This window comes from Ambystoma mexicanum, chromosome 13, assembly GCF_040938575.1.
Source record: "Ambystoma mexicanum isolate Mex_15411 chromosome 13, UKY_AmexF1_1, whole genome shotgun sequence".
NCBI classification, from domain to species: Eukaryota; Metazoa; Chordata; class Amphibia; order Caudata; family Ambystomatidae; genus Ambystoma; species Ambystoma mexicanum.
The window spans coordinates 316,700,609-316,724,956 of NC_090938.1; the positions used below are offsets into that span (position 1 = coordinate 316,700,609).

Genomic DNA, 24,348 nt, shown 5'->3' on the forward strand with positions numbered 1-24,348 from the left:
CCAGGCGCTCTCAGCCTGTCTTTTTGCTTTTTCCAGAGTGTTTAATTCTGGAATATACAAGTCATGCTGGTTTGCTTTTATCCAGTAGTGTTGAAATGTGCAATTTGTATACAGTTTTTGGGCATTTCTTGGCTGTGGCCAATGTTGAATTTCTTATATCCTGTATTCAACTCTATGCGCTCTCTTGGCTTTGCTAGCAATTGTTTCAGAAAATGCAGTTCGTTATTTCAGTGCAATTCAAAAACATTCCTTTCAGTAAAGTTACCAATCTTTCTTTCACTCTTTTCAAGATGCCAAAGTGTTCCCAACTTGCTTTCAATTTTTTTCGGTATTCAAAATGCCTTGCTTCCGTTTCATTCAGTATTCGAAATACTTATCTGCTTTAACTTGCGTTCGGTATTCAAAATGCCTTGCTTTCATTTTATTTCCATCACCGCCTGCCAGCCTGGTGTTCTCCCTTTCTGATTTCGCTCACATGTCGGTCTTACGGCTCCTTGTGAGGCCTTCCACCACAGGTTCCTGTCTCTCCGTGGGGTCGCTCAAGTCTTCTCCCAGCAATCTCCTTATGACTCACACACACCCAACAATGCTTCCATGGCGTAGCCGGATAGATAGGAACGCTTCCTGCAGTACTGTCGACCTTCTCACGGCTTGCCACCGGCCTCCAGCTTCTTGTGCCGCTGCATACTCTGCACTGCTTCCTGGGTCTCCAGCGCTCTTCCTGTCATGCCGCCACCTGGGAGAGGTCCCCCTGCACACAGCTGACTGTTCTCCCGCAGCTGACACCATTTGTTCATGGCTTCCAGCTTTTAAAGCTCCCGCTTCCATTTTCAATACAAAAAGGACTAGACTGCTCACCAGCAAAGCGGCAGTCCTGCTTTGCTTTTGTTGTCCTCCACATCCCAGTACTTGGTTGGGGCTGATAATTGTTCGCTTTTACAAAATGAGGATGTGTTGGTTTAGTTGTCCTCTTCTTCGTCCCAGTATCATATTGATGACATTTGTGGAATACTTTAGGGGAATCAAAGGGAAAGGTCTGACAAAAACCTACAAAGGCTTGAGGGATGGAGAGTTTGTGGTGAAAGGGAAACGGGGCATACCATGTCTCACCTAATGACCACCTCTACCCACGCCCCAAGTCTCCTCCACCCAGCTAATCCGACCTTGCATATCCACCCCTAAGGTCAGGATCCAAAAGCGATGCCCTTTCCCTGGGCACTTGAGAAGAGGATACCAAGGGAAAAGAAGTGAGGACACCCTCGGGTTCCTTACACTACCCTGCTCTGTTCCTCCACATAGTTTCCAATGGCCTTTTTAGACTCCTATTCTGGTGGGCCAATCTATTCCTGCACTTCCCTCAAGGGTGCCGGGATCTCTCCCTGAAGACGTTAAATAGTCTGGCTAGCCTAGCCCCCTTTTTGGACTCTGGCGTTCGTTCCCCCATGGCCCTAGGAAACAGTTTGTTAGTGCACAGTATCCCAATTCCTTTCCGGTGTCGTCACCCCTGCTAGTGATGAGGTGTCCAACATGAAAATGGATGCATGCAGATTTTGGGCAAACATTGCATTCATGGAGGAGGTTAGTAACTCATTAATGTGGTTGACTACTGCCTCAGTCAAGGTACTCCCAAAGTACCTGGTTTGTAGACCTTGACAGGATGGTCAGAAGTCACCTTCTCTAAATCAGGGTGTTTAAACTTCCTTAGACTCTAATTAAGTTTTGCCTGGCGGGCCATGTTAAAAAGACCTTACGATGGGATCGAATACAGACGTTGGCAAAGCCTTCAGGCAAATCTAAGTATGAGAGATACACTCAACAAGGTGGTTTTTCTGACAGACCTCGTAGTTACCTTACAAAGTGCTGCTCTCTGCCTTTGATATGTTTTTATTATACATTTGAGATGTTACCGTTTTTTGCCAACACTGGCGCTTGGACCAATGTACCTAAAGAGGATTGTCTATGTAGATTTTGTAAAGGGGAAATAGAAACCGCCAGATATGTGCTTACTAATTGTAGTTGTCTGGTTTCTTGTTACAACAAAGTTTACGGGTATTTTCAGGATTATGGTTTGGACCAATTTTTGAGTCCCATATATAGTGCTGAATCCTTAGTGACCACAGCGGCTGTATTTCCGATATGGAACCTAATTAAGGGCAGACTTAATTGAACTGACATTTGACCACAATATTCTTAATATCTCCTTGTTCTTGATTATTTACCTGCTGGATAATTTAGATAATTAATTTTATTATTCAGACTTTTAAATTGATATTTTATCTTGATCATGTACCAGCAACACAAGATTATAACTTTCATATATACCAATGTTTTATGTCTCGATTTTTGTATAATTTAATAAGTTTTAATGAAATATGACGTTATGTGGCTATGTTTAAAGGATGGAAAGCCAATATGCACAGATAAAGTAAAAAAGTAAAAAGATATAGTGGAGTCTTGTACTCTGTGATGTTTTTACCTGCTGTTCCTTGGCAGTTGATTCACTCCGGCGGCTACGGTCTCAGTTTTCTTTACCATTGCGAGAAAAACCCTGCAAAAAAACCCTGCAAAAAAACACGAGACGCCTGGCTAGGATAGATGCTGATGGCAGTGCAGATGAGACAGCGGTACCAAGATTCTCATACAGCTGTAGACGCGCTGGGATGTGATGTCCTGGCGTACCCTTCAACTCCTTCTCACGGCCTCTGTAGTAGGACAGGCTCTGGCAATGCCCTGGATGGCAGCCTAGCCCAGGTTGAGAGGGGTCCCTGTTCCCTTCTCAAAGGGTCAAGTTTAAGCTCCACCCGGGGGGGTGGATGATGGAAGGGGGCAGAGGAGGGGAGGCTAACGGTTTGTTGACGGTATCGGGCAACCAGAGGTTTATCAAAGCTATGCGAAGGCAAGGGGATATTGAACAGAGGGGTGCTCTGAGGATGCTGAATAATAGGAAAGTAGACCACATAAATGGCTGATTGTCTACCCCTGCTGGAGGTGGCCTCCCTGAACGTCAGGGGTCTGAAAACTCCCACTAAGAGGTCCCTACTGAGTAGGGAATTTCGTAGGGGGAAACTGGACCTGCTCTTCCTGCAGGAGACACACTGGGCAAAGGGGAAGGAACCCAACCTGAGAGGGGGAGGAATTGGAGAGGTCTTAAAGAGGGGAGTGGCAATCCTATTGGCGAGGGGAATGGGTTTCAAAACAGAAGCAACATTGAAAGACCCAGAGGGTCGATACTTGTTGGTTAAGGGTACACTCCAAGGCTCCCCATTAACATTGGCGGTGGTATACAGGCCCAATGAGGGTCAGGCTCACTTCTGGGAGTGGGTGAGAAACAAGCTCCAACTATTTGTGCAAGGCACAGTGATAGTGGGGGTAGATTTTAACATGGTCCTGAATCCCGCAAATAATAGGAAGAGACTGGCCCCTCAGGCCACCCGGGCAGCGGGTGATCATATCGCAAAGTTTTTGCAGGGTCAACCAGGACCTCAGCCTGGAAGACTCACTCCCAAGCTCGAAAGCAGGCAACCCCCCATACACATTTTATTCTAGGATACATGAGTCCTTTTCAAGGATTGATTATATCCTCATTGATAAATCCCTACGCCCATACGCAACGGGCCATAGGGTGGACCCAGTACCGTGGTCCGACCGTGGTTAGGATCACCTTGATGGGAGGGTGGGGCTGTACTCGGGAGGGGCGGTGGAAGTGCAATGACTCATTGCTAAAGGATGAGGTGATCACAAAAACTGTGTTAGATAGCATTGTAGAATATTTTGATTTGCACGATAACGGGGAGGTTAGCCCACACACGCAATGGGATGCATTCAAGGCGACCATACGGGGAGTCCTAATCAAAATAGGAGCCCAAAGAAAAAGAGAGAGGGAAGCCCAGGAGAAAACCCTCTGAGAAAAAATAGCAAAACTTCAACCGGGGGTGGGGGGTCCCGGGATAGGTCCATTAACTTGGACCGGATAACAGCCCTAGTTAAATACAGGTTCCAGCTGAAGGAACTCCTGTTAACCAAAACGGAGAAAAGTCTCCAACTGCTTAAACAAAAATATTACGAGAAGTCGAACAGGGCAGATATAATATTGGCATGGAAACTGAGGGAGGTCCAGAAGAATAGGATGGTAAAAGCGATAAAAACTGGGACAGGAACATTGGGATACGACACGGAGAGCATAGGTGGGGCCTTCTGCCGGTACTATGAAAAGCTATACAAATCTGAATATGGGGATGACGATGGAGGGGACGATGCCCAAGAAGACTTTCTAAAATCCATCCTGGTACCGGCCCTGGCGAAGGAAGCAGCGGATGACATGGAGGCACCTATATTGGAAGAAGAGATAGTGAGAGTAATTAAGGGGATGAAGGGAGGAACGTCTCCAGGGAAGGGTGGGTTTACGGAGAAATTTTACAAGATGTTCCACTCCACATTAGCCCCTCGCCTGGCGAAGGTGTTTAATGCGGCTCTCGAGGGGGAAATCCTGCCCAAAACAATGATGGGTGCAGTCATAGTAGTTTTACCCAAAGAGGGGAAAGACCCGACAAAAAGCTCCTCCTATAGACCGATATCGTTGCTGAATATAGATGTCAAGATCCTGGCAAAGGTAATTGGCAGGAGGATGGAGGGGATTATGCCATCCCTGGTTCATGGGGACCAACAACAGACCTGATCCATTATGTGCAAGAATCTAACCATGATGCGAGCTTGCTTTCGATAGACTCGGAAAAAACTTTCGATAGGGTCGAATGGAGGTACATGCCATGACTCCTCCAAAGAACGGGGTTCGGGGAACGACTTAGATATTGGGTAGCCGCGGTGGTTAGGGCCCCAACGGCAAGGGTCCAGGTGACCGGAGAGCTGTCGGCTTCATTCTCCCTCTTGCGGGGTACGAGACAGCGGTGTCCTCTCTCCCCCCTAATCTATGCCCTTACAATGCAACCCCTCGCCATAGCGGTGAGGACCCACCCGGATATCAAGGGAATTATACGGGGTGAAGTGGAATTCAAACTTTCACTGTTTGCAGATCATATTTTAGCATATTTGGTGGAACCCCGCTGCTCACTCTTCCCCCCCCGCCCTCCTCCTGTCCCCAATAGGTTCCTTGGGGCAATTCTCGGGGTTGAAAATCAATAAATCGAAATTCATGCTACTCCCTCTCCGAGCATAAGACCCATTGCTGGACCCTTCAGACAGGATCATGGGGATTAGTGTTGAGAAAGACTCTATTCGGTATCTAGAAATCCACCTCACCAGGGACTTTTCGCGACTGGCTCCAGCCAACTACAACCCTATAATGACTGAGATTAAGACGGACATGAGGCGGTGGGATAACATGATCCTGTCATGGTATGGACGTATGACAGCGTTGAAAATGAACGTCTTACCAAGCCTACTCTACCACTTCACGGCCCTTCCAACGTGTGTCCCCGACCAGACCTTTAAAGATCTCCAGAAATCGGTCCAAACATTCATCTGGCAGGGTAGGACCCCCGAGGACTAGGACCATTCTCACCCTTCCTAGGGAAGAGGGGGGTTTGGGTCTGCCGGACTTCCACCTTTATTTTTGCGCAGCCCAATTAAGGGTACTCATAGAACAACATATGAAAGAGGGCAAGGGTACTTATTGGACCTACCTGGAGGACATGGATGCTCATCCACTTAAGGTCTGGGACTTCCTTTGGGCTCTGAGAAAGTCAATCCCGAACGGTTTAAAGAATCACCCAACACTAGGGGTTCTCTGGTCGATCGGGAAGGAGTGGGCACAAACCAGCCACCTGACAACATGGCCCTCCGCTTTAACCTTGTTGTGGGGACCCACAATCAAGTTGGGAAGCATGGGATTCAAGAATGCGCAGGCCTTGTCTGACAGTGGTATGGAAAGGACTGGCCAATTGTTCAGAGAGGGAGACTTTTTGTCATATGAGGAAATGGAAGCAGAGCTGGGTCAGGGTACGATCTCTATTTTCGAATACCTCAGGCTGAAGGGCAGAAACTTAGGAGACATCTGACTCCCTTCCAGAAAATGTTAGACTACTAACTCAGGGAAGGGGATGGTATCTAATATGTACAAGTTATTGAATGCCAACAATCTAACAGAATGGAGAGGGTTCCATAGCTATTGGATTGGCCAGGCGGGGGAGGTCCTCTCGATGAGGCATGGGACAAGGTTTTCAAAATAGCCTTCCATGGGAAATTATTTACAGTAGCCATGGAGCACATCTTAAAAATCCTACCGGGATGGCACAGGGACCCACTAAAACCGTCAAAGATGTTTCCGGGGGTCTAGCCGAAATGTCCAAGAGGATGCGACCAAGTGGGAACGAGGGAACACATGTGGTGACATTGTCCGCAGGTTCAAAAATACTGGCAGGATATGAGGGGTTGGATTGCAGAGGTCACAGGGGACGTACTCCCACAAGATCCATTGATGATATTACTAGGCCTGCCCCCGAGGGACTCGGACATGTACAGATACCCCAGAATGAGGGAAACGATGCTGAGGGCGGGGAGGGTGGCCCTGGCGCAGAAATGTAAGAACCTGGTAGTCCTGTCTAAAGAGGACTGGCAAAGAAAACTGAAGAGCATATTCCTCGTGGACAAACTGACTGCCATGGTCAATGATGACTTGGGCACCTTTCAATCAAACTGGGACAGGGTGAGACAATCATGGGGATGGGAAGTACATTGAGATTCTGATGTGTTGACGGACCTGAAGCGGGGAAGGGGGAGACCAAGAAAGGGAAGGGAGAGAAGAGTCAGATGGCGAGGAATGAGGAGGAGAGATCCACTATCCGGCACAACGCGGAGGAAATAAAGAACACTAAAAGAGTCACTCTGGGCTAGATCTCGACCCCCGGCGAAGAAGTTCACTTTAAAAATCTTAGCGTTACAATAGTTGCCTATCATCAAGTTTCAACGGTTTAAGTTCAAGGAATCCCCAATTAGGGGGGACCGGGTTGGGGGAGGGACATGCTCGATGGTTATTTGAAAATGTATGAAGTGTAACGGAGCTGTTCCGGAGGTCATTGTTATTGTTTTTCACAAATGCTAATAAAACCAAAGTTGTAAAAAAAAAAAGCGGGGAAAATAAACAATTTAGAAAAACGGATCAGAGACGGCTTCGAGAGGTCTTTCTAAATCAAACTGTCATGCCCCTGTTGCACATGAGTGCGTGCAGGGACTGACGGGCGTAGCCAGATGAGGGAAGTCACGGAAGCGAGTTAAGTGTATTTACAGTGTTAATAGTGTGTGTTTGGGGGAAGGGGGTGTTTGTGAGTGAGTGCCTCTCTGTGCGAGAGAGGAGAGGAAATGTTTGTGGTGGGGAAGAGAGGGGCTGGGGTGTAAATGTGTGTTTGCATGACTGTCGGAGAAGAGGGGGAATGTGTTGGGCTGGGAAGGGAGTGATGGGTGATGAAAGCGGAGGACTCTGCTCCCCCCTCCCCCACTGATTTTCTAGAAAACCCGCGGGAGAGGGTGGGGTGTTGGCAGATCGCCTTCCCAGGGTATTTTGCAGGGGGGCAGTCAGCATCTCATATTTCAGCATTTTAAAGGCAAAAGTGGGCGAGAATAATCCGTCTTTTTTGTGTTAGAACTGCTTTTGTCGCACATTGGATTGTGACCTGTACTGTAGAATCCTACAAATCATACTGCAACACCCCTTCTGACATTCTTCACACTTAAGAAGCAGTTCGAGCTAAAGCTACTGCAGTGGCATTTCATGGAAAAGTGCAGTGGGATGTAATCACTTAGACTCCTACATGGGCATCTTTCAACCATTACTGCATGGATGCCAGCTCCAGAGCAGGTGCCAGATTTGGACAGTCAGTTCTTCAGAACCTTTTGCTAGTCAATCCCTCCATACGTATAGAGGAAAGGGGATTGAATTCAGGAATCAGGAAAAATTATTCACTGAGGTTGGTGACTACTGTACTCCTAGTCCATGGTCCCCTTTCCTCAATACGTACCACCCCATCCCTTTAAAATATGTAGATATGTTGCCCTGAGGGGCGGATGGAGAGGTCTGATAGTTGTTTCTATTAGAGTTACAAAACTCAGTGTTTCTTATATCTCAGCATTGGGTCGATCGCAAGAAATCTACTAACCAAAAGGAGCTGTTCCGCTCTAACCCATAGGCTCTTTGTTAGGCAGAATCCTGTGCAGTTCCCTTGGGGACCACTGCAAGAAGATTAAGACTACAGGCGTAAGCAGTAAACCCAATTGGTAGCAGTCTGTACCACCCAGATGTACCTGGTAACTGTGGTTGAGCAGTCAGACTTCTCTGAAGAAGAGTAGGGTAGTATACAGAGGATACACAATAGGGCTAAAAACACAGTAGAGCAAACAAACACTGACCAGAGCTTGGTATCAAAAGTATATAATTATTTAACACACACTTAAGGAAATACAGTAGCACTATAAATGAAAGCAAGTTCAAACACAATCAGAAAAGTATACACACCTCCCTTAAGAATTATTAGACAAGTCTAAGTCAAAACACCACTATTTGTAAAAACAGATGCGAGCGCGTAATTTAGATGGCACTCCAATAATTAAGTTAAAGGGAGAGAAAAAGGCAGGTCATGAAAGTAAACCAGTTCCCAACACTTTTCTAAGACCAAAACAAGTTAGTGAAGGCAGAGTCTACTGTAGAGCAAAAGTTCATAGGCCAGGCCCACTTTAAATGGAGCAAGGTGAAATGTGCCCAAGATCACACAGTTTAGAAATGCATTCAAGTCTTTGAAACAATGTTCAAAAGAGGTTGGGTTGATTCAGAAGGTAAAGTTAGAAGGTCTGGGTGCCAACCCAGTTGGAAAGCCAAGGATTTAAGGGTCACCTTTAGCAAACCGTAGAAAGGGAGGCCAGGTGGAACACAGTACCTTTTAAAGTTGAGGAAGCTCCAGCGGTGGCAGTTGTTCCTGGCAGCGGGTGCAGTTCGTGGTTTCGACCAGGGGAAGAGAAGATCTCGCCGAGGAGGAAACTTGGAGTTGTTGCACTGCCCAGGGAAGAGACCAGCCGTGGAGTTCGCTCGGTTAAAAGGTGCGTTCCTTTTATTCGCAGTCACAGTGGTGAAGCTTGGCTATCCGGCCACCACGGTGCGTGGCACTGGCGATTCGACCAAGAGACGCCCTGGAAGGCGAATGGCGAACTGGTTGATCCCACCAGCTCAGAGGAAGAAGACTCTTTCAGCAGAAGATCTTCTCTTGTCGTCGGGAAAGTGGTGAGGTCGTTGCAGCAGGGCTCCACCGGTGGTGTTGTTATTGAAGATGGCTCAGCTTCTCCCCTCTTCCGATTTCTTAGGTCCTGTGGCGACTTCTGAAGTTCCAGTCCCAAAAGCCCTTCTTTTATGCAGAAAAACCCCCATTCAACAGCCTAGCTGTCGCTCATACATGCTAAGTGGTGAACCGGGCGGCTCACCACTGGGCCAATCAGAACAGAGTACGACTTGAGTTGCTAAGGCAACGCAGTCCAGGGTGCCAATTCCCCCACCCACACATCCTGCAGAACCCAGACAGAGTGGCACCAGTTGGAGGGCTTCTGTGGAGAAGCCTGCCAAAAAAGTGGAACAAAGGGCCCGACCTTGGTTGGAGTTACAGAGACAGACACAAACGCCATTTTAGAAAAGAGTTCTGGCGAAAAGACCCAACCAGTGATTTTATATTAAATAAATAAACAGGTGGTATCTTTAACGTTGCACCAAAAAGTGGTGCGTTTAAAATCAATGGGAAAATCCCATAGGAAATATTCAGGTGGAATATTTCACGTGGTAACCACTGCCACTAGCCAGAAACTCGACAAGGGGGGACTGGACAGTGCCCCCTTGGAAACAGACCCAGTGGCAATCTTATTAACCCCTTCCAGTACTTCCACAATATGATGGTTTGTACTGGTTTTGTTCACAATTTTGGACTAGTAAAGCTAATGGTGACTTTACATGCCCTGGGAGACAGTAGTCAGTCCCAGGGTATGGAGTCTGTTTGGAGGTCACTCTGACACCCCTGTGTTACTGCACTGAGGGTGCTGTGTAACACATACACTAAAACAGACGATACCCTATGGAGTAAAAGACCCCATAGCCCATAAGCACACAATAAGTCAAAGACATACCTCAAATCGTGCCTAAGAGTGGGAGGAAAAAGAGTCTCACTCTTAGCAGGAGGAAAAAACAAACCCCAAAATTCCAGCAAAGCTGCTGGGGGACTCACTAGGTTTGGGAAATTAGCCTTATAAGAGAATTCTCCCTAACACTCTTGGACAGCATCTCTATCATTCAGCTCACACAATTCCACAGATTTTCCTTTCTAGCCTTCCCTCATTTAGCCGACATTTGGTGTCGACCACACTGGAATAAGGAAACAGCATTCACCTGGTTCGTTTGAGTATTCTGAATCGCCTCCCAGTTTGTCCATAATGCTATGATGCGCCTCCCGAGTAAAGGTAGGAGGAGCTTATCACTCCTATCTTACTGGCTTTGCGTTGGTGCCATGTGTGTAAGTCGGATTGAGAGCTTGGCACATTGAATATAATGCCTGCCATTATCTAGGTGGTCTCTCGTTCACTCTTACCTTTGAAAATGCCCTATCAAATATGCTGCAACAAAACCTCTGTCCAGTTTCTCCTTCAGGAGAAAACACCCCGGGGAGATCCTTTCCAGCTATGGGATCACAACTTTGGTACTCTACTTATAAACCTAGGATGGTCGTGGATCTTTGAAAATTCAGAAAGAGTAACAAAATCTTGTTCTTTTTCTACCAACACCTGTTTGTGCTTTGAGGCTATATCCATGCCCTCGGTTAAGCAATATAAGCTACAAGAACTGATTGCTAACTCACTAAAACTCAGGTTGCTAAACAAGAACTTCATAAATGCACCAAATAATCTGCTACCCAGTAACCCTTGGGTTCATAACCACCAAGTCTCCTGAGCTAAAGGAACCATTCCCCTCACTAACCAAAGGGCATCTAACCAAAGAACCTGCCACCGAGCTCAAGGAGATTCCCACTGGCCATTGAGGCTTCTAACCAATACCTCTGACTGGAGTCATTGGTTAAGCTCAAAACTATACCTCTAAACAATAACTCAACTGCTGAGATAAAATAGTTGATCTTCTACTATTGTCAGGCTGCTAACCTTTAAATATACCAAATATACCATTAAGGTAAATGGGCAGCCACTCAGGAATCCTCCCTGATCAAACCTGAAACCCAACCACTGCATTTAGAAAACAGTCCCCTTATCTAAACGTCAGGGGCCTACCCAGCCACTCCAAAACTGGCCTGAAGGTGCAGCCCTCTCATCCCAAACCAAAGCTCAACAACTGGGGGTAAAGGAACATCCCCTTCTCCAACCCTGAGGGAGCTACCCAATCATTCTATCTCTAGCCCCCTGTTTTCTTTAATAATTTACTTGACATTTCTTTTTGCCCTCAAATCCTACCAGCTTTTCATTTGCAATCCTTTTTCAACTTAAGCTCATTAGAGCTGTACAAAATGTTTAAACTTACTCTGGACCCTTTTTCAAGAGATACAATAAACAAATATATATAAACATCTATATATATCAATGCTTGCCTTATTTACTATCTAATAAGGTGTCATATAGACCACCATGTTTCTGAACGATGTCCATAATGTTGTTGCTTCCTATCCATTGTTGCTGATGGTCTTCATTTTTCCTTCTTAGGTTACTATCCCCCCAGCCTGACTGCCGAGTACACAGAGGAAAGCCCTGGCGGAGACTTTGACTTCCTTTCACGCCTAGTGAAAGACTGGGAAGCTGTGGCAAGGCTCCCTGGAAACGTGGCGTGCCAAACGCGTCAGGTGGTGGTGCGCTCTGGTGAGTAGTGACTGGGCAGCGAGATGAAGAGGGAAAAAGTGAAAACATTGATCCAAAGGTGGGGCATTTTTCAAAAAAGGTATCAGGCACTCCTCTCCAGAAAGAACATGGCATGATAACCTGTTCTGTGGTTTTTTCCCACTTTGAGAGTTTGCAGCCATTGCTTTTTGCTCACTGTACCTTTCACAGATGGGAAATACCCATTTGCATATCAGTCCTTGTCCCGCCCACATGGGCAGACCAGCACGGAAATGCTATGGCAATTCCCTTCTGAATAAGAGTACCAACAGCAACCCAATACACGTGTTTCAGCCTTGTTGGGCCTCATCAGTGAGGTGAAGCTGTGCCTCTCTGAGCACAGTGAGCAGGGAGTCCACGTCTGGGTTCCCCCAGGTAACTCAAGGTGACCAACCCCAAGTTCCTTGCAGCAACACAAAAAAAGATCGAGCTGGAGGATTTTGGACATTGGATGAGTAACAGAGGTATATGAACAGGCGATGAAACAGAGATAAATGTAAAGGGAATAGTGCAGAGAGAAAAGGCTAATGATAAAGGACAAAGTAGAAGATGATAGTGCAAAGATAATGAAGAGGATTTGAGCCGAGATGAAGCGGAAGCCAATGGAACAGACAAAGGGAACCAAAAGTTATAAAAGAAATCTGATGGAGCTCAAGAGGGAGGTTGTTGGGCTAGAGACAGATATGGATGAGATAGAGGGAAGTATCAAAGCGATAAGAATGAGGGAGATGGGGCATGAATAAAGCGGAAATAAAAGGGGCAAAGAAAAATGAAAAAGAGGTGGGCCGTAGGATAAGAGGAGGGCAAAGTGGCTAAGAAAAACAAAGTATCGAAGGAGAAATACATGTGCCTGCCTATTTAACCTCCGCCACCTCAGTGAAATCCATTTAAGAGAGAAACTTCTCAAAGAAATCCCTACTTGTTGCACTTCACTGAAACCTGCCAAAACAGCATCCATGGAAAAATTGATGAAATATGGGGGTTGGGGGGAAGGGAAAGAAGCATACATTTTAAAAATAATTGAAAACAGTAAATAGTAATTGGAAAATGGCATTAAAGGAGCGGTTAATATGATTGAAAATATATTAACAAACTAGGAAAGAGTGGTAAAGAGGGTGAGGCCAGAACGAATAAAAGGGGGCAGAGTCGCCCTGTTTTGCAATATGGAAGGGTGGACAAATAATCAAAAAAGGAAAGGCGAAAGAGAATCTAAAATTTGAATGACATGAGGAGATAAGGCAAAAAAACATTTTGATAAGTTGGCTTGCAAACGCAGGTCCTAGATCTGATACATAGGAGCGAGATGGGCAAGAGATGTAGAAAAGTGGGATGGGACAGAGATGATGTAGCACCTATTTAAATTGGGGCTAGGGGGCAGCATGTTTGTTTTTGTACTCTGTGTTTTCCCGTTAGTGGTGCTTACTAGAGTGTTAATCCTGTCCCCTTCTCCTACATAACAGTGACCTCATTCCCAGTGGCCTGTTTCATTGGTCAGCTAATGTAACGGCATGCTCCCCAGGAGAAGGCAGTAATATACCCTATGACAACAAGCAACCTGAGAGGGTGTAGACTGACTGACCAGTAAAGTGACTGAGTGCAGCATATTGACAGCTATTTTAACAGGATTTTCTTTCTGTGTAGAAGGCTAGGATAACCTTTTTTGGTAATCTGGTCAAATAGGTATGCCCCTGGTGTAGGAGACTCCTCCACATATGCCGGGAGGTGTTTTATACATGGGCTGTATGGCTCATTTGTCCATCAGATGAGGTCCTTCAAGAAGTGCCATGTCACTGCAATAGGCAGGACATGGCTCCTGGCGAACTTTGCACACTGATAGTCAGTGAGGACAGACTAGAAGTGGTCTCTAATGACCTATGGTGCCAGGGCCAGGAACTATCAAGGGTGGATGGGGACCCCTCTCCGCCAGGGGCAGGAGACCTACCAGGTATCTTGCTAGAGCCAGTCCTTCATGGGAGTTGGGAGGGGCCCAGACTCTGTTCCTCCTTATGTACCTGGTTGCAAATGGGAAGTACCACCTTTGATCATCCCATACCTACCGTACAATATGCTTGCCAGGGGTTTCTCTTCCATTTCAAAACTACCTAGCTCAGGAATCCTGGCAGCAGAGGACAGACCACGTAACCTACCAGCGAGAAATGCGGCAGACAAACACAGAGCAAGCGGGACGTTGTTCACAGCGGACAGGCAAGCAAAATTCTTATTTGCAACAAACTACTGTGAGAAGACCAATACTCTGGCCTTGTCACTAGGGAATGGGAGTCCCTTTCAGCTAGGGCTGAGAGGTTTACCAGGTAGAAATCCAGAGTGTGACCTACCCCTGAGGAGGGGGTTGAGAGTTGGGAAGGCCTCAATTCCTGTCCCCTCCCTTGTGCCACCCTATATTTGTGCAGTACACCTTTTTCTCACTCCATGTCTCTAAATCAAGATACTCGCCAGACTCTTTTCTATGTATTCCAGAGTCCCCATAAAACGCAGCAGAGCAACCCTCCAGCACCACACATGGTAACAGAGATCTGGACCCATCCCTGGGAGAACATCCCTCCAGCTTTCCTCGTACCGCCACCTGAAACAGAAAACCTGCGGAGCGAGAATGACACAGCAGTACAACACCCATGCTCCCAAGCATCAGAGCTGAACACCCACAGCTGGCAGCAGGGTCTCTGGACCAACAGGGAATTAACAGATGGGCATAAAACCATGGACTGTGGAGCCTACCAAAGCCCCTTTACATGTAATAGTTTACCATTCAGCCCGCCATCAGTCTTCCCTGTCAGACCCACGTGCTGAAAAAGGGCAAGGCTTAACGGTATGCAGTAATAAAATTGTGGCAAAAAAGTCGCCTGCCCAAAAAATCGCAGAAAAAATGCTGTGGTTTGACCCGGCAAAGGTGTACCTCATTATTCCATTTAAGGGGAGCAGGGGCTGTGGGGGTGTCCCCTGCTCCCCTTAAATGGTATAGTGGGTCCGGGGGTTTTAGGGGTTTCCCCCTCATCCATTACATGGATTGCAGCAGTCTTTTTGCAGCTATTTATTTATTTTTTTATTTTTGAGTAAACTGCAATTTTTGCTGCGATTTTAACACATGGTACCGGCTTAACCCACTATTTGTTTTGTATGCTGCTTGAAGCACCTTTTGGGTGGGGAAGACGGGGCCGAATTGGCCAGGGCAGTTGATCAGTGTCACGAGGATGGGGAGCATGAAAAGGAAGCAGAACACTATGGGTTGTTCAGTTGAGGTCTGAGAGGGAAGAAGTGACAGACCAAGAGACCTGCAGGAGGGAGGAAGGAGAAGCAGAGGGTGCAGGTAAGGAATTGGTTACTGAGCGCAAGGTGTACTGTGTGGTGCGTGTGGGAGAGTCAGCAACAAGTGTGGATAGATATGGACATGTAGGGAGTGTTACGTGAAATGTTTGTGTGAGTGAAAGGAGGGTGTCTGAGTAGGAGGTGGAGTGGTAGTTGTAGTTTGGAGGAGCTGTAGTGTGCGGAGGAGGGAGTTCTAGTGCAGAGGAAATAGTTTAGTGCAGAGGGGAAGCAGTAGCGTGGAGGAGGGATTACTAGCATGTAGGGTGGAGTTGTAACATCACCTTGTTGAGATGGTGTAGAAGGATTGAGAGACATTAGACGTACAGTGTCAGGAGGATAGCTTAGGGGCAACGCGCTCGCCTTGCAAGCAAGACGATGCGGAGGAACACAGGTTTGATGCGTAGGTCTGCACTTAGAAACCTCTGGGTATTAAACGCGTTCTAAATAGAATTATAAAAAAAGATATAATTAATTACAAAATGTTAAGACATAGGGAGAAGGAGGAGTAATGTAGGTGGATTTGGAAGGAAAGCAGCAAGGAGGACCATCAGGAAGTGAGAAGCAGAGGAGTCGGGAGAGTGTCTGTACAGTGTATCCCCAGTAACCCCTTTAGATCACTAACCACTGGATAGTGTAGGGAGAGTTTAGAAAGTCCCTGAGTGAGTTCAGATAGAGCAGGCATTTTGCCTTTAGGTCTCCATGCCTAATGTAAGAACTAAGACAGTAGGGTGAAATCTGTTCTATATACTAACCTGGGGAATATGGCTGCCTGGGTTAGGAAGGACAGTGCTTTTCAGGCTAGAGAGAGGGGGGGCTCTAAAGCCCTGCCTAAAGTTAAAAATAAAAACCCTTGAACCATCTCAGAGTGCTGGTGTATTCTACAAGCAATCTGCAACACGTGGTGTCAGAAGTGAGATCCTATAGACCTCAACACAGAGATCAACCAACGCAAAGGGAAAACGGATGAGAGATCTGAAACGCGTGACTCATGGGTACCCGCAAATACCCCTTGCTTGGATAGGGAAATCTGGGAAATGGGAGTAGAATTGTAGTTCCTAAGTCTCGATCCAGTATCGGAGGAATAAGAAACTCTGCAGTTCTGATAGCCATCCAATACAGGGCCACCTGCTCGAAAAAATCACCACCCTGGCTGTGGAGCCAAGGAAGAGCCTTTTGCACTAAATACGAGAGACCCAGGAGAAGACCTATCTTCATTTACTTGATTTCGATAATAAGATACCATAAAAGTGCATGCATGGAAACAGAACACACAGGGTAGACATTCTTAATAGACAATTTAAAAAACTGTCATAGCATCTTCATTCAGTATAAGCTTTAGTCATGTAATGTTTTGGGGGTGCTAGTTGCCAGATTTGCGCTGCTCTGTGTCTTGAGGCAGTAGAAGACATATCATCGAAGAGAAGCTTAAGCTAGTGGAAATAGATTGTCAATTCCTAGAAGAAGCCCTGCATTCTAACTCAAAAGATGAAGAGAAAGAAGAGCCCACAGTTGCCAAAAAGGGCCTTATTCTCCCTGACACCAGTCCAGCATTAACACTCATGGACAACCTTCTCCGGACCCTCATAGATGACAAATTTGCCATCAAGCATCAAATGCAAGAAAGTTTGATAGATGTACAAGGTATGATTGCCAGGAAACAAGAACAAACAGCGGCCTCCTCTACGATCCTACAAAAACTTGACACTGGATGCCCTGTGCTTTTTCCATCAATTTTGAGAGGGTCACAGAAACAGCAGGGTAGGACCGTGATCGCTGAGCCAAGTACATCACCCCATTGTTGAGTGGCGAGGCCGAACAAGCCTTTCAATCCCTATGCTCCAAAGAGAGAACCCCTTATACGGATTTGAAAAGAGGCATCCTCAAGCAATTAAGACAAGGCTGCAAACATTATCGACTTTCCGTCAGTAACCTTGGTCTATGGCAAACTGAAACACCCAGACAACTGTCCTATCGGGTAAGGGATTTACTCAACAAAAGGCTGGTGGGTAGGACCTACGAAAAGGTAAAGGACATGTTGGTATTGATTCAGCATATAGACTCCATACCCCTCTATCTACAGAAGATTATGTGATAGCTACCTGAACCCAATTTGGAGGAGGCCATACAAACAGCTAATGCCCACAAAAGAGCCATGTATGCCTGGGAAACCAGTGGGGGACCCAAGAAGCCAAATGTCACAAAGCCATCAGGGCTAGAAAGGGATGAGACTTCCATCATTAGGAGATCTGTCCCAACATCCCAGGTTTAGGGGTCAAAATACTGTTTTCAGGTGTGGGGGTTGAGGGTACTGTGTACAAGGGGGTTGTCCTGTCCTCAAAATATTTATAACTGCAATTATTTGTTGAAGTATTTATTTTAAACCTTCTGAAGCATCCAGCAAAACAATTAGCAAGTTTGTGCCACTGGGAAAGGAATGATCCAACCAGTGGGCGCTCGAGAGCCCGAACAAGATGGCCGCGGGTCTGTGAAGCTCTCTGGCACCCTTGTACATCTGGACATTATCCTGCCGACTTTCTGGCTGATTTGGCACCCTGGTGTGGTGCGCCGGCGCTGGACACCTTTGTGCCCCTCAAGAGCATCGGGTGGTGTCTATTTTCGGTGGTGCGGCTCCTGTCTTGCAGCGGAGGCCCCAGTGTGGAGTGGAGGAGGGGCGGTCCTGGAGCAGGTGCAGCCGCCTCATAGAGGACCTCCTTGGAGGGGCTCTGAGCTGTCCCTTTCGGGACGAGGAAGGAGCGTGGTGCCTGCCCCCAGTTCACGGATTGTTGGTGCAGGTTTAGGAGGGGCTGCCCTGGACGTGGAGACACCGGCGCGGTGGGGGCGCTGTGGCCGCCTGAGGACTGCGGTGACAGCAGCTTGGCTGTGGGCAGCCCTGAGGGAGAGCGGACTCGGCGGGAGTGTCTGCCTGCTGCAGAGGAAGTGCGGCGGAGCCGGGCTGCTGCCGGGGCTGGCCCCTGGTGGCCTCTGCTGAGGGGTAACCCGATATGGAATTGGGGGGACATTTGCAGCGGGGAGGTGGCATGGTGCTGGGTCCCCTGCTAGTGGCCCGGCGGGCGCGCCAAGGGTTGTGGCTGTGGCCTCCCTCCCCCTTGGGCTCCTTGGAGGCGGCGGACAGGAGCGAAGTAGTGCTGGTGAATGCGCTGCCGTTTTGACTCTCCGGCTGACTCGGGCATAGTCCTTGTAACAGGCTGGGAGGCCCGAGGGGTGTTGGAGCCCTCCTGGAGACTGAAGGTGCTGTGGACACGTGGGCTGCTCGATATATCCTGGTGACCTTGGTGGAGTTGGATTTAAAGGTTCACCTGCCTTTGTATGCTTGAACTGTTTTATTCGCCTGCTGATCCCAACTGTTTTTTCACGTTTGCAGTGCTGTGGGGGCGTCACGCCTGTCTCCCCCCTTGTGGTTCTGCTGGGTTCTTGGCACGGGTGGGGAGTGCGCCGTGTGAGACATTTGTGGTGCCGGAAGGGGCTGGTGCTACAGGGGGACTCTTGTGCTGAGGGTACTGGATGGTGCATGTGCTCTTGGCCCTCCTCCCCTCCCCACTCACGCAATATGTTGAAGGTGGGCAAGGGTGGTAAACAGCAGGCCAAGCTGCATTTTGAAGTACCCGCCCAGGCTAAATCCAATGGGGCAATGGTGGATCTTTCGGAGCAGTGTGCCCCGGCCTTGGGAACTGATCCCTCATCTGTGCTTCAGGATATTAAGGTCATGCTTGTGCAGTTGCAATCTGGTATACAGTCTCTTGATGGGAAGCTGGACACGCTGACCTACAAGGTGGACCACATGCAGGTCCGTTTAGACAAGCATGGGGAACGGTTGGACGAGCCGGAGGGACGGATCTCCAGAGGGGAGGACGTTGCAAGCTCGGTGTCTGGAGCAATGGCTGGGGTGCAGAAGGCTTTGAAGGAGTTTAGGGAGAAGCAGGAGGATTTTGAATCAAGTTCAAAGAGGCATAACGTCAGGATTGTGGGCCTGGCTGAATCGGTGGACCAGAGGGACATGGAGAGCTTGGTTGAAGGCTTTCTGAAGGAGGTGTTGGGCCCGGAGGGGTTCTCCCTAATATGTGTGGTGGAAAGGGCTCATAGAAATCCTAGTGGGAAAAGGCCGGTTCCGGGAGCACCTCCGAGGCTGTTGATAGCTCGCCTATTGAACTACTGTGACAGGGATACCGTGCTTCGTAAGGCGAGGGAAAAAGGCACTGTCACTTACAAAGGGGATGTCATCAGATTTTTCCCTGACTTTTCGGACAAAGTGCAAGCTGCTTTTTTGGATGTGAAGAAACGGTTAAGGGACAGAAATATGAAATATGCTATGTGATACCCAGCTCGGCTCCGAGTGGAGCATAAGGGAAAGTCACTCTTTTTCCAGACTCCTGTGGAAGCGGCATCCTTCTTAGACATGCTGCTGGAAGAACCTGGACAGTAAGGCAATACTTGGGTCTGATTTGGGGGCGGGAGTATGGCTAGTCTTGGATTACTGGCGCTGGCAAGACATTTGGGGTTGGTTTTTAAGGTGGAAGTCGGGAAATCTATAATAGGGTGCTGGGAGGTCGGGCTGGTAGCTGCCCCCAGTGCGAAAGCTGGCTGACATTATGTTGTGGGTTGTTGAATTGCTGGAGGGTTGGGGTGTCCGGCATAAATGTGGGGTGGTTGTGGAGGGATTTGGGGGGGTTCGGGGAGCTGGGTAGACACCGACAAGTTGGGGGGTTGTCGGTAGGGGAGGGGGGTTGGGACGGGGAGGAGTTGTTGGTTGGGGGAAGGGAGAGTCCAATGGCACGAGGTATACACTTCTTTGGTAGGTAGGTTGATGCATCCATGGCAGGGTTTACGAAGTTTAACAATGGCGACACTTAAGCTTTTAACCTGGAATGTGCAGGGACTTAATAGCCCTTGGAAATGTTGGAAAGTGCTGCAATATCTGCGGCGTCATCAGGTGGAGGTGGCCTTTCTCCAGGAGACCCACCTGATGGCAGAGTCAGAGGCCAAGTTTGGTAAATGCTGGGGGGGTCACAGATATTTTTCTTCATATTCTTCCTTTTCCAGGGGGGTATGCGTGTTGGTGCATATGTCTGTGGGCTTTCGTTTGACTAAGCTGCTGAAGGATCAGGAGGGCAGGGCAGTTATAGTCCAGGGGGTTATCCAGGGAAGGCTCTATACGTTTATTTGCTGCTACGGCCCCAACCAGGATACATCTGAATCGCTGAAGTGGGTTGAGCGACACCTGGCAGAAATACCTTTGGGAGAGGTATTGTGGGTGGGGGATTTTAACGCGGTGCTGGACCCTGCTAGGGACTGGATGGGGCACCACCCGCGTTTGGACAGCAGGTGCTCTGTTAAACTCAGGGGCGTGCAAGAGGTGTGGCGATTGGCGGATGTGTGGAGGGTGCGGAACCCAGAGGTGCATCAATACACGCATTACTCTGCGCCACACAACTCAGCGGAACACCTGGATTACTTCTTGGTGTCTGAAAGTCTTTTGGGACAGGTGTCCGATGTGGGGGTTCTGGCTCGCACTCTCTCCGATCACGCTCCGGTTGTTTTGGTGGTTCGGCTGCGGGGCGGGTTGAGGGGAGGCCGCCGTGGCGATTTAAGAGCGATGAGCTCACGGATGTGGTTTTTAGGGAAGAGTTGGGGTAAGCTATAGATGATTATTTTGAGGTGAATGAAGGATCAGTTTCATTGGTTGATACCCTGTGGGAAGGGTTTAAGTGTGTGATAGGGGAGGGGGGTGTATTGCTAAGGAGGCAGGTATACTGAGGGGATACGTAGGGACTTGGCGAAGGAGGAAGAGGAGATACGTACCCTGCAGGAGGCTACTCCTGTCCCTTCCAGGGCTCAGCGGGGCGAGATAATGGTACACCTTCAGAAATTCCGTGAGTTGGCCCAGCGGGAGGTCAAATATTTGTGGGATAGGTCTGCCCCTCGGAAGTATGGTGAGGGTCAAGCTCCGGGTGGGTTACTGGCTAGGGCCACATGCTTCAATACGTTGGGAGGCAGAGTGACGGTAATTACGGATGAGGAGGGGACGAAGCATTTTGAAGATGAGGCGATACTTCGAGAGTTCCACACATTTTACACTTGCCTGTATGCTACCCAGTTCTCTGCCTCGCAGGCGGATATTGACGCATACCTTGACCAGGTGGGGTTGTTTTGGTGCTCGGTGGAGCGGAGGGAGTGGCTAAGCAGGCCAGTGTCGTTGGGTGAGGAGATGGAGGCCATAAAGTTGTTGACTAATGGGAAGTCCCCGGGCCCAGACGGATTTACTTCGGAGTTCTATAAGTGTTTTGCTGACAAGTAAGCGCCTTTTATACTGCGGGTATATGAAGAGGCGGTGCTTGTGGGTTGGTTACCGGATTCTCTCAGGGAGGCCTTAGTGGTGGTACTATTGAAACCGGGAAAGCCCGAAGGGGAGTGTTCCTCCTACCGCCCGATCTCTGTGATCAACTTGGATAATAAGATCTTGGCCAAAATCCTGGTGTCTCGTCTGTCTCCAGTGATTTCTACGTTGGTCCGGGCGGATCAGGCGGGCTTTATCCCTGGCCGGTCGACATCGTTTGGCTTGAGGCGGATGTTTGGGTTGATGGCCGCCCTGCCGAGCGAGGTCCCGGCGGCTGCAGTTTTATTAGATGCCACCAAGGCTTTTGATTCTATTGAATGGCCATTCTTATTTACGGTTCTGAGAAGGCTGGGTCTGGGGGAGTCCTTTCTGGCCTTGGTGTCATTATTATACGCGAAGCCAGTCGCAAGGGTGCGGGCAGATGACCACACTAATCCCACTTGAAAGGGGAACGCGCCAGGGGTGCCCCTTTTGTTGTTCGCTTTAGCGATAGAGCCTTGGGCTGAGAGACTGAGGATGTTCCATATTCATAGGGGGATTCAGCTACACACTCACAAAGTGGTGGTCTTGTTGTACGCTGATGACATGGCCTTGTTTTTGCGTCATCCTGAGGTTAACTTAGACCCTGTCATGTCAGATATTCAGCAATTTGGGAAACTCTCGGGGTTAAGGGTGAATCCGGGAAAGTCGGTAATATTTCCATTGACGGATGGGCTGGCTCGCTGTCAGGACGGGTGGGGGTTTCAGTGGGATATGCTTAGGACTCGGTACTTGGGAATTACCTTCGCTAGGTCTGAGGGGGAGGTGTATAGCAGTAACTATGTGTATAGCAGTAACTATGGGGCGACTCTGCAGCAGGCCAAGGTAGCAATGCACAGGTGGGCTTCACTCCCGTTCAACCTGTTTGGTAGGGTCTCTGTGGTTAAGATGTCCATTCTGCCCCGGTTCTTATATGTGTTTCTTAACATGCCCGTTCGGATACCTAAGAAGTTTTTTCAAGACCTTAAATCGGCAGTGTCTCGATTTCTTTGGGCTGGGAAGCAGGCGCGAGTGGTGTGGGATAAGCTCATTGCACCTGTCCATAAAGGGGGTTTGGCCTTGCCTGATTTCGAACTGTATTATGATGTGGCCCAGGCTAGCTAGCTAAGATACTGGTATGGGCTGGCGGCTGAACACAGACATGTTGAGGTGGAGAGGTCAATTGCATCCCCGGCATTGCTGAGATCAGTTATTCTGACAGCCCAGGCTCGCTCTGGGGTGGTCCGGAATTTGGTGGAGTTAACGTGCAGGGCTTGGTCTTGGCTAGAGCATGTACCGAAGGGGGGGACACTCTACTCACCGGAGCTTCCCGGATATGTTTATTCCGGGGGTGCCCGTGACGAGTGAAGTAGGTTATGTTGCTATGACGAAGCGGCTGGGTCTCACCAAGTTTGCATATTTGTTTCCGGATGGTAGATTTATTACTATTGAGCACTTGAAGGGTAAAGGGGCCCTGTCAGCGCTGGATGTATTTCTGTACTATAGGCTCCGGGTGGCGCTGCAGCGGCTCTTCTCGGCTATTCCCGAGCAGCCTCAGACGGCCAAACTGTTAGATAGGGTGATCAGGGGAGACCTGGATCGGAGCCTGCTCTCGGAGCTATACGCGACAGTGTCAGAGGGCAGGTCACAGTCCGTGGTGTCGCCGAGGGCTGAGTGGGAAAAACTGCTAGGTAGGGAGATCTCAGAGGATGTATGGTGTATTGTTGTGAAGGCACAAAAAAGGGGCTATCAACACTAATTTTAAACTTGTTCATTTTAAATTCTTGCATCAATATTATTACTCTCCGGTTCAACTGCATCGATATTTCCCTCGCAGGTCAGCGGCCTGTATCGGGTGTGGGTATGAACCTGCAGGCTTTCTCCACGTGGTGTGGGAATGTACATCGCTGGCTCAATTTTGGGGAGGGGTGTTTGATGTGATAGAGCAGGTTGTGGGTCAGCGATGTACTCCGAATCCGGTGATGGGTTTGGTTTGTAGTTGCTGTTTATGTGATATGCTAACCGAGAATGAACTGCAGAGCATGGGAATTGACCTTGTACTTCTGCATGAAGATTACTGGATGCAAAAGTGCCCCCCCCCCCCGAGGACTGTGAACATTGGACATTCTTTGTGTCGTATCTTGGGCTGCTTCGGACTTTTCGACTATAAAGCTCTTGGTGTGAGGATCCTAGGGGGGCGGGGGGTCCGGGTGGCGGGAGTTTGGGATCGGTAATGTTACTGTTGGAAAGTTGAAATGCTAATAAATAAAAAAATTAAAAGAAATAAAAAAAAGGAATGATCCAACCACTCGGATTTAGCTACTGCTGCCTTTTTTAATTTGGCCAGACATGTAGGTTTCATATATTTTTTAGAAGAAGAAAACATTTAAATAAAAGTAACAAAGTTCTGTTACAGTATGTGGAAAACAAATCAATACAGACAATGAATTGCAAAACATGTACCCACATAAGCGCCATAATATGCACCATAAGCACCAACCATAATATGGACAGGTTGTTATTAGTGCAAAGTAAGTGTAATGTTCCTACCAAGTACTTGTTGCACTGAATTTGGTAGGTTTTCCCGAGGGCAACTGAAACATAGCGTCCCTTTAAGAAGGTGTTTTCTCAGTGAATTACATAGGGTTTTAGCAGTGGAACTTAACCCATAACGTCCCTTTAACAATGTTTTTTGTGTGTGAATTTCATAGCTGTGTTCTAGTGCAACTTAACCATAACGTCCCTTTAACAAGGTTTTTTTGTCAGTGAATATTTATATATATATATTCACAGTTAAG

At 48.1% G+C, this 24,348-nt stretch overlaps 1 protein-coding gene across 12 annotated transcripts in view; it reads left to right on the forward strand.

Annotated features, from left to right (window-relative positions):
- Window positions 1–24,348, forward strand: part of SDR39U1 (short chain dehydrogenase/reductase family 39U member 1) — a 2,065,420-nt gene that overhangs the window by 1,845,988 nt on the left and 195,084 nt on the right. For all 12 annotated transcript variants that reach the window (XM_069633774.1, XM_069633771.1, XM_069633773.1 and 9 more), the window contains one exon: window positions 11,686–11,838. In XM_069633774.1, coding sequence (XP_069489875.1) covers window positions 11,686–11,838 — 153 coding nt within the window. The remainder of the gene's footprint in view (window positions 1–11,685; window positions 11,839–24,348) is intronic.